An 11,134-nucleotide genomic window follows, 5' to 3' on the forward strand; every position below is an offset into this window, starting at 1 on the left:
TACATTATGACCAGTGCGGCTGTTAAAGAAATTTACCACATTTACCCCAGGTTGAGAATTATGTTCTTGTCACCTCAATGGAAGTGGGATGGGTAAAATATTCTCTTCCTCCCAGCTTTAGGGGATAGGAACAATTTTTAAGTCATAGGAAGGGATGGGGGAGACTTTCTAGCTAGTATGTAGTCAATGATACACCCCTGCCATGCCCCACTTATGCAGATTATAAAAACATTAATATGCCAAAGATGATTGGTAAAATGGTTTTGCAACACAGTTTCCGATATATTCACTTTTCACATTAACATTAGGCTGAATACACTAAGCCAATTCTTTGCAATCAGCCGCAGCGTTATCGGCCTTCAATGCACACTTCCTCAGTGGACATTGGCCTGCGTATTAGCTCTGCATGTGCCGAGCCGATAGGTAATTATTGAATTATGGAGTAACGTGTGAGCATGGCAGACTGACAGCTAAGGATGATTAAGGGATTTTTGCAAACCAATTTTATTTTCTGCAAAGATTAAACTAAGTTTGGCCATGTGCACAGGAATTCAGCCCACCTAATGCCCTGCTTCCAGTGAATTGGTTCCACCTATTGTATTCACTGTTACTAACACTGGAAAGGCTGCTGCTGGCAGGATCTCCAGATTGTTCCAATTTGCAGACATTTCTTAGCACCCACCGGTCTCCTTTGTGTTTACCTTTCTCCTCCAGATGACAGCCAGGACGATTAGCGCATACAAGCCACTTTTGAATAAAACCATAATATAGGAAACCTTCCCCTGGTACACATACATGGTGTAACTCTCTGAAAAGTATAAACAAATGCATAATTATAAGATGCTAGGAGATTATTTTTTTGCTGACCCACCCAATTCTGCCTTGGTAATGGTCAAATTATTTGATGGCCATCTATATGTCAACCAAGAGGAGCGGGAGATCATAGAGACCGGGTTATTCCCACCATGAGGCTTCTGTGCGGCGCAGGGTGATATCTGGCACCATGTAACAAGACACGGTCAATTTTGGAGAAACCGAGCAAATATAAAGTGAAGGCCTTGCTATCTGAAGCCCCTGAAATCCAACTGTTGCCCCGGAGAAGGTGAGGACCAAATTGCCAACCCCCTTACCAATAGGGGGCCCTTCGAGCCCCCAGATTTACATGGCACATAGGACAATCTTGTCTGACAGGGTAGGAGACCTGATTTTTTTTTCTGCTGAAGTTACAGGTGTTTACAGGTATTGTCCCTCCCTCCCCTCTATGATTGGACAGTGAAATTAAAAAAATGTGAATTAAATTAGTTTAAAAAGTTACTTACCTTTGGAAAGGCCACAATCTAAAAGTAAAGAAGACAAAAACAAGAAAGATATTATCAACAGATAGGATATAGATGAACTGACAAGCAGATATTACATCCTAATTTATGCATCTGTGCCACAAAACTCATTTTAGGGCCACAAGAATAAAGTAGGAGTACCATCAAAAAAAACTATCAATTTAGAGCCAAACTATGAGTACTAAGTACTATACTATATATATAAGTAAGCCAATAGATTTCCTTTTTCTCTATTCAGTTCTGAGATTTTCACAGACCTGATTTTTGGCTGATGAACTTCAGTAATTCCTACAGGTCTTGTCCCTCCCTCAGTCTGTGATTGGCCAGTAAAATGAGAAGCAGCAGATTGCTAAATTCATCTCTCTTGTAACTATCTCCTCCTATCAGGATATTCCTTAAAGCTCATGTAACAGAATTGATTGGCTCATTAGGTTTATTTACTTAAAGAATATAGGCTGTTCACCTTTTAAGGGAGATTTCAATCATCTAAGTGAATTTAGATTAAAGTATACCCAATCATGTGCAAGGAAAATAAACCAAATTTAACTTTGCATATGATTGGATGGTTGAAGTTAAGTGAAGAATCCATTGCAAGGAGATAATTCCCTGAGTGACCAAACTTTTTGTAAATAAACACCATAACTGAGCTCTAGAGGTAATACAATATGCTGATGCCTGATGAATTTCAAGGACTCACACTGCTTACATAATAATTATATGTAGATTGTAAGGTCATTACAAAGCACAAGGGGGCGCTCTGGAGGAAAAGAAGTTTAAGCTCTGGATAAGGAAGGGATTCTTCACTGTAAGGTCTGGGAAAATAGTAATAGATTGCTGTAAGAAAAAGCTGGATGATTTCTGGAAGCACAGAATATAACTGGGGATTAAGGATTTAATGATAACAGAGGCTGCTGATCCAGGGAACATCCCATTGGGATTGTTTCCCGTTGCAGTAAATTGAACCCGGGGTATAAGGTTTTTTTTGCCTTCCTCTGGATCAGATATGTCTATAGGGTTTTATCTGGGATATGTTTCTTCATTACATGACTAACTATGTAACTATGTAACCGTATTTAAAGATTTACAAGGCTCAGGTCAATGGGCGATGCCTTTCTGAATTTAGAACTTCAAATGCAGTTTAGCAAAATGCCATTGACTTCAGCTCAGAGGATTTGTATACTTTGCTTTGCATTGCATCACATTTGTTTGGACGTGGTAAATCCTAGTGAGGTGCAGAAAGCAGATCTTTTACAGTCAAATGTTGTGTTCTAGGTCCATTTCCCCAAAGTAACTCCATAGTCAAATCCCTAAATATAGATTTTTAAATGAAAGCAGCATCGGTACCTGAATATGACTCGGTATAGAGCAGGCATAGGCAGACTATGGCCCGCGGGCCGCATACGAGCCATTAGGGATGTTTCTAAGGCCCTTTGGGTGTTCCACGGCTCTGGCCGGTGCCACCCCGATCAGGGTCAGGGGAAGGACCCCACTGGGGGGGCCCACTGGCCAGAGCCGCACAACACATCCCCGGACCTGAGCCTGCGATGTCACTGCACACATCCCGCCCACTCTCCCACCACCGGCTCTAAACTTGAGATGGGAGAGTGGACGGGGTTATGCCATCATGACGTCATGTTCAGGGGCATCATGATGGCATAACCCCACCCACTCTACAATTGACCCGGCTCCTCTGGCAAATTTTTTTGCAGATTGTGGCCCCTGAATAAAACAATTTGCCCACCCCTGGTATAGAGCTTCTTACAGAGGCCTGCAGAGCTCTGAGCTCAGTGCTGCTGAATGGAAACCCCAACCCTGAGCCACGTCTTCTCATTTAGCATCTATTTCTGACTTTTGGTTGAATGGGCAAGAATTCCAAAATCTTGTGGAAAGACTTTCCAGCAGATTGGAGGCCGTTATGGTGGCAAACAATGTTCACATATCTGCTCAGGGTTTAGTAATTGGTTGTCTAAGTACTTCATAGGGTCAGGTGTCCTCAGACTTTTAGCCATATATTGCTATTCATAGGATTATACACTTGAACAACTCATACATTGACCCCATTACCTAATTCTCCTTTAATTTCAGCACTTTCAGCGTTGGTTTCGTTTCCAATGAAAGCTGCCTGACATTTAAAGATGGCGTCCGGGTTGAAATATTCAGCTCTGGTCAGAGTTAGCCGTTTGCTGGTGGAGAACGTGCTATCGTTGTTTGCTTTTGGCTTATTTTGGTACAGGTCCTTTACTTCTTCCTGATTTTTAAACCAAGTTAACCGGACGTGTTCTGGAAAGAAACCGCTTGCGATGCAGACCAAAGAGATGACCTGGAGATCTCGGAACTCTTTTTTGTTTGGATAAAAGATTTTGACTTTGGGATACTTCACTGATTGTCCTTTTTCTTTGAAGAAAAAGAAAAAATATAAAATGTCACCTTGACTGTCATAGGAACAAAAATATTACACGCACATATATTAAACGACATAATTCCAGATAGGTAAAGGGTTTAGCTTAGGTTTTCCTAGGGATTTACAACGTCTGATATTTGGTTGTATTAACCGTCATTGTTACCGTTGGCCAATGCCACACTCTAGACAACCACCAGTCAATAGGGACGCTAATTGCTATTATTCTTCATACCAGGCTTATATTTGGAATTCACATTCATTATATATATAATTATTATGTTAATATTGATGAGTCCCCCATCAAGCGTATTGGTAGACAGAATTCAGATTGGCTGGTGGTCATCAGTTCACTTCACAACATCTACAAAATTGGGTAAAATGTACAGAAATGTCTGCACAGAATACATATTGAAATGGCCAACAGAAGAAGTAGTTCAGTCCCCTGACAATCATAGATATTGGGGGAACGGACTGCTAATTATCACACTAATTGATTACAGCTCATATTTTCATTGCTTGCTGAACCAAACAAATGTCAGATGTTCCAGTTAGAATCTAAACAGTAACACAAGATCCAATTAATATTCAATCAGGAAACACTGCCAGCATTAGTCCTGGGGAATTGTGTGATGGAAAGCCAACATTTTACAATTGTCTCACTTTCTGCTGAATCTCCAGAACAGGAACTGAAGCAAAATGCGTCTTGCCTGGCTGGCATTGCCAAGGCAGAGTCACTGCATTCCTTTCCCGATTTCCCGGTTTTTTTATAACCATATAACAAGCTTTCTCATCCAAGGTTCTCTGAAATCCTGGGGTTTCTCCGGACTCGCTAGTGGTTGCTTGAACAATGGCACGTATGTCTCCTATTTATCCCAATATCACATATTTGTACCCACTACAATGTCTTCACTTGCCAGCTACTGACCAATGATCTTTTCAGCTGTCAGTAAAGCTGACATTCTTCCCATTGGATGGCAATGTAAGAGACATTCTTCCCACTGACCACCACACTAATATACCGTGAGCTGTGGCTATCGTAATTATATCCGGGGGTCCCACAGGCCTGAAACTTATTTCAAGAGTTCCCCCATGTTAAAGAGTTAGAGAAAGGCTGTTCTAGAGGTTCCCTAAATATTATTTCAAGTGTTCCTCCAGGTAAAAATGTTGAGAAAGTCTGCAATAGAGCTAAACAAAAGCCCCCCAAGTATAAGCCCCCCAAGTATAAGCCCCCCAATCTGACATCAGTCCTAGGAATGCTCACAATATAATATGTGACTATTCATTCCAGTTATCCATTCCTGTGCAGATAACTAAATAAATAAAAATAAATTGCTTTTCTTGTGATTTATTGTTTGAAATGAATATTCATCCAATGTATTGTGCAAAGATTCTTAACTCCTTTAGTGAATCAGGGCGGTTTTTTTTTTTATACAGCAAAACTTTTCTTTTTATAAGTTTAGGCTTATTTTACATCTACAACATATAAATAAGATACATATATAAAACAATAAATAATAAAGTTATACATTTTATATAGTATAATAAAAATATAAAACAAGATTAGGTCTGGTAACAGAATTGTTGCAACTCACCGAGCACTGAAAGCACCGTGCCACTGCCAAATTCTAATTTATTTGTGCTGCTCACAGCTGGATATCAACATATAAAAACTCGCCCCCACTTTTTAGGCCACGGTGTCTCAAATATTATCTTAAAAAGATGCCATTCTTTTAAAACAAAAAGGATCATAAAAAGTACAACAGACCTAAGTCAGCAAGAACCACTGGGGCAGACACAGTGAGGGGGCATTGGGGTAAAATTCCCAATGGGACCTTTTAGTGGTACAAAGGATTGATATGAAACTTTTGGTCCTATGGAGGTTAGAGGACTTCAGGTCCCCACAAACCTTGTTAGAATGAACTGCGAGATGTCCTGAGATTTGTTGTTTCTTGACAAACGTTGGCAAAACTGCGACCTAACAGCTTACAATCAATCTTAACCACCCCGGACTCTTCCATGGAGTCCTCAGCACCCAGGCACCTTTATCTGTGTCTTCTGTCCTGTCCTGTCTATCAATTCACATAGGAGACAGAAGTGTTGATTATTGTAACGGGCCCATTATAAATAATATCGCAGTGCTCCCCCAGTCCTCACAATATCACACAATGCTACAAAAACTTAACCAGATAAATAAAAACATTCCCAGCTTCCCTAATAAACATGTTTATATAAAAATATACATTCATATTTATTATAAAAACCCCGCAATAGTTGGAAATTATTATGGATAAAAACCCTTTGTTGTAATTTAAGATTTCACCCAAGCCTGATGCCACATGGTTGGGTACCCAGTGATGTCTTTTAGCACGACTTCTGAATCACAAGCAATGCCAGGTGCTGCTATCAGGGGATTTTATTCTAACATCTACAATAAAGATATGACGTATCAACGTATGGAAGACATTGTAGACACAGGGCCGGATTTATTAAAGCTCTCCAAGGCAAATGACCATTCCAGGTTTGCTGGATCACCCAGCTTCACTGATGAATGTGTATCCTCTCCAGCCTTGGAGAACTTTAATAAATCAGGGCCAATGAATATGGAGACTCAATGTATGGAATAGTCGAAGCTGAAATAGCATTTTGCTGAAAGGGTTTGCAAGCCAAATAAACAATTGGGTTATAACTTCATTATCATTGACACAAAAGTACTTTTGGACTTTAGGTAAAAGTGTTTCTTAACACCTTTTCCATATTATCAATGCAGCAATTTTTATTTTGGGTTAAGATGGCTTTTTAGCCCTGTTGAAGGACTTGAATAAGAATTTCTTGGACCATGAAAAAAACATCGATCGATCTGTAACCCAAAGGCACAAATAAAGAAAAACGTCACACAAAATACCACAACTAGCAACTACATGTCAGTTTGTGGCAATGAACACAAAAATTAAATTGGTCTGCAAAGGGTTACTGCTCTGTTAGCAAGAAAAGGAACTTGGATTAGAAGCTGACTTCCCATGCCATATAGTGCACACAATTATTATTATTTATCCTCAGACACACAGCAAGCCCTCGACTGGTTGGAGATTGTGAAGTTTTTTGCTACAGAATCCCAGATTTTATAGAAGGCTAAATGTTTAATAGAAAGAATGTGCCGCTAATAATTACTTGGCATGGCAGCGTGATTTCAACAATAATCTGCGTTATATATCTGTTCTTCCATTTAACTTATGTGAAATTTGTTTGCAATAAACTCATTTAAATTTTATAATGGATTTTACATATAAGAAATGTATTGCTTACCGAGAATTGTCAGGACAGTGCCACTTCCAAAATACAATCTTTCACTAGTCACAGCTGCAAATGGTCATACTAAATCCTGAGACTTCCATCGCATTCATTGCATGTTTGTACCGCCTGATATCACTTCTCGGGATCTCTATTACATTCCCTTTGTAAGCTTCTTCATAATTTGTTAGCTTTATACCAGCCACTTATTTATTTGTAGTTATAATATATCTGCATGTCCTATCACCACACATTTCTTATATTTATCCTATTTTATACAATCAATGATGATCAGAGCCCTACAACTGTTCATGGATGTCCCACATCGGTCCTCCGGCCCTCTACAGAACCTATGGAATGTCATTGTAGAAACAATTGGTTTGGCAAGAAACTTAATTTAAAAGTAAAACAACCGGAAGTCCATCTAAGGACCCCAGTGGTCATTACTCAATTATTACATTTATTATATATTACATCTATATATATATTACATCTATTATATATTACATTTATTATATATTACATCGATTATATATTACATCTATTATATATTACATCTATTATATATTACAGCTATTATATATTACACCTATTATATATTACATTTATTATATATTACATCTATTATATATTACATATTACATTTATTATATATTACATCTATTATATTTTACATTTATTATGCATTACATTTTTTATATATTACATTTATTATATATTACATCTATTATATTTTACATTTATTATGCATTACATTTTTTATATATTACATTTATTATATATTACATCTATTATACATTACATCTATAATTATCTATTAAATAATAATAGATTTAAAATCTTACAACTTACCAAGGACTGAGAGAATTGTTCCCCCTCCAAACTCTAGCTTATTGGCAGCATTCACAGCTATATATTACTGTATAAAAACTTCCCCTTTCACATGATTACCCCAAACACAAAGTTACCACTTACCAAGGACAGAAAGGATTGTCCCCTCTCCAAAGTCTAACTTACTTCCAGCAGTCACAGCCACACATTGGTGAATAAAAACTTTTCACACACACTAACACCATATCAAAGAGGGATATACAGCATAACCTTAGCTTTCCCTAGGACCTGGATTTACCCCCATTCAGTCATTCAGGGCAAGCTAAGGCTAGGTAAGCAATCATTGGGGGCAATTATTCCCTAAAAGGGTTCAAACTACCTTCCCACCACCCCTTATGATCTACCTCTGAAAAAGCCAACCGTTCAGATGTTGAGCTACAAATAGCTTGACATTCCGTGACTGCTATTGTTTCCTAGAAACAAAAAGTATTTGTATTATCTGCCACAAATCTTTGCTGCACACTTTCTCATATGAGCCCAAACTTGACCCAAACACACAATTGTGACACTTACCCAGAACAGAAAGAATTGTCCCCCCTCCGAACTCCTGCTTGTTTCCAGCATTCACAGCTATACATTGATGTATAAAAACCTCGGCTTTCATACGCTTGCCCCAAATTCACCCAAAGCTGGCACTTACCAAGGACATACAGGATGGTTCCAGCTCCGAACTCTTGCTTAGCGTTATTAGTCACAGCTACACAATGACGTATAAAAACCTTGCTCCTGCTGAACTTACCAAGAACGCTGACAATGGTTCCACCACCAAAGTACTGTGCCGAGGATCCAATACACAGTGCGATAGTTCAAGCCAAAATCACCCCAAACTCTTATTTATCAACATGGGTCTTCCTCTCTATATATAGTACTAGGTAACTAATTATTCATATCAAGGAAAAAATCAAGATAGCGGTAATGAAACATAGCCAAGAACTTGTCCATGGGCAGTTGGCTGAATCCACCATGTTGGTCAGTTGCTCATAAACATGTCCTTAGCAGTATCTGGATTAAAACTGATATCGGGAGCTTCAACATTACCGTAATCCCAACAGAGCTATGGCCCTTTTTTTTCAGTTTTGGCTTATGATCCTGCTAAAGAATGATGAAAATGAAGAAGAGTTCATCTTGTCTTGTCATTCCATCTGACATCAGTACTTAGAAACATCAATCATAAGCAGCAATAAGCCGTCCTAAGTCATTAACTACTCAACAATGGAGCATACGTCACCAATGGGGTTATTGTAAAGGCATTCTATTAATATTTATCATGGTGCCACCGCTGCTCACAATGTTACGCACTGCTACAAAAAGCCTATTTTCCTCTCAATCTCCTACAAGTGGCCTCAGCCTGTGCTTTGTATTAAAAGAAAATTGTACTGAAAATGTATAGAGACTTCTTCCCTGACAATGATAGATGCCTGGCACTCATCCCAAACCAATGGCAATGAAATAAAATCATCTACACAGACAGATTATTGAACAATGGGGGTTTGAAAGAAACAGGGCACAGCTGAGTATTATACGGTATTCTTCATTCCATAAATCAAACCATTGATACCACTCCCTGTCCCCAACAAGCTTACACTCTAATGTCCCTGCAACATTCACACAAGTATACACATTGTAGGTCACAAGCCCACTAAACCAGTTTGGGTTGTGAAAGGAACTCCGCCACAATACTCAATTTGCTAGCCAACAAAGAGGATGACTTGAACCTAAAGTGTATTTAAACCCTCATATTGTTTAGCATCATGCCCCATTGCATATAATATAAAAGTAAATTGGTTTTGTGAGTCTGATGTGTTTTCTATATGAAGGTCCAGCCAGTAACATCACTACTGATTGTAGACTGGGAATGCCAAGCAATTAGAAGCATTGTCAGGCCGCCATGTGCACTTGGTCAGTTGGCCATTGGGCCACCCATTGGATAGACCTGATAGGTAGCCAAACGTCACCTAAAGGAGCAAATGTGCTGCTAACTGATCAGCAAAGACTTAGCATTGTCATCCTACAGAATCTCAAGATAAAAAAGAAACTTCGTAATAGATTTACAAAGAAAACAATTGTGCACTGTGAAGGCATGATAGCAAATATACGTGTATGTATAAGTGTTCAGTATGCACACCATTACAGATAATTATAATCTGCATGCTGTGCCATGGCACATCCATCCGGCAGTCCTATACTAAAGTAGATATATGTCAAACAAACATATATAGGAAGGGCAGTCATACCTGGATATACAATACGAGAATCCCACACTTGGATACAATTGCCTCTCATGCTAATGTAGGAGCAAGCTAATGTGATGAGAACATACAAACTCCATGCACTTGTTCCTTGGAGGAAACGTCCAACACATTAGGTGCCAAGCCAATATGCCATGTCATATAATGTAATAGTAACCCCTCTATTACATTATTAGTGTTCCAGGATCTCAGCAGCCCTGGAAAGGGTTAATTCTGATACAAGAACATTGCTTATCCTGTTGTAATGATACTTCTAAGGCGTTACTGCTCAGTAAGTCTCTGACCTCCAAATATTAAGCAGCCTTAATGCTGATGTCCAAATCCTTTAGCTATACCATATTTTATTGCATCTTTATAAAGTGGTGAACATGACACATTCACTGTAAGTGTATCTTTCTGCATGTGTTTTAAATGACAGCAATTGATTTACTTGCAGTGAATGTTTTATGAATGTCACATTCATTGCTATAGAAATACACCCCATTATTTAGTAAAAATGTAAGTTATGGTTTTAAGAAAATTGGAGCATTTTAAATCTGCAGCTCTAGAGGAATATTGTATTATTTATGAGTGAAACTTACCCAAGACAGAGAGAATGGTGCCAGCTCCAAAATATTGCGCACCAGCTCCGCTCACAGCCACAGAGCTCTGTACTAAATCCCATATAATACTCAATGTACATAGATCTGTACATGAACACAAGAGGGACCTGCAGCATTTGGGGGAAATTTGGGTGAATTTCTTTTGTAGTTATTAAATAATATTCACACTCATTGAATAATTTGCTTTGTATTTTTCCATTTTTGTAAAACTAGGAACTGAAATAGACTTATTGTACATTAATAAAAGCAAACAATGTGCCCTGGCAGCCCTTTATGAGTTTTATAAACTTTCATTTGTTATTATATCTTATATTTACCTAAGACAGAGAGAATGGTGCCAGCTCCAAAATATTGTGCGTTCTGTCC

The 11,134-nt window shown here is 38.6% G+C and overlaps 1 gene segment (V, D, J or C); it reads right to left on the bottom strand.

Annotated features, from left to right (window-relative positions):
* Window positions 1-701: 701 nt before the first annotated feature.
* LOC140340008 (M1-specific T cell receptor beta chain-like) overlaps window positions 702-11,134 on the bottom strand; it is a gene marked incomplete at its 3' end in the record, with an annotated part of 22,125 nt that continues 11,692 nt past the window's right edge. The window contains 3 exon segments of the C gene segment in view: window positions 702-808; window positions 1,320-1,337; window positions 3,402-3,731. Of these exon segments, the coding sequence occupies window positions 702-808; window positions 1,320-1,337; window positions 3,402-3,731 (455 nt within the window).

Source organism: Pyxicephalus adspersus, chromosome 10, assembly GCF_032062135.1.
Source record: "Pyxicephalus adspersus chromosome 10, UCB_Pads_2.0, whole genome shotgun sequence".
NCBI lineage: Eukaryota > Metazoa > Chordata > Amphibia > Anura > Pyxicephalidae > Pyxicephalus > Pyxicephalus adspersus.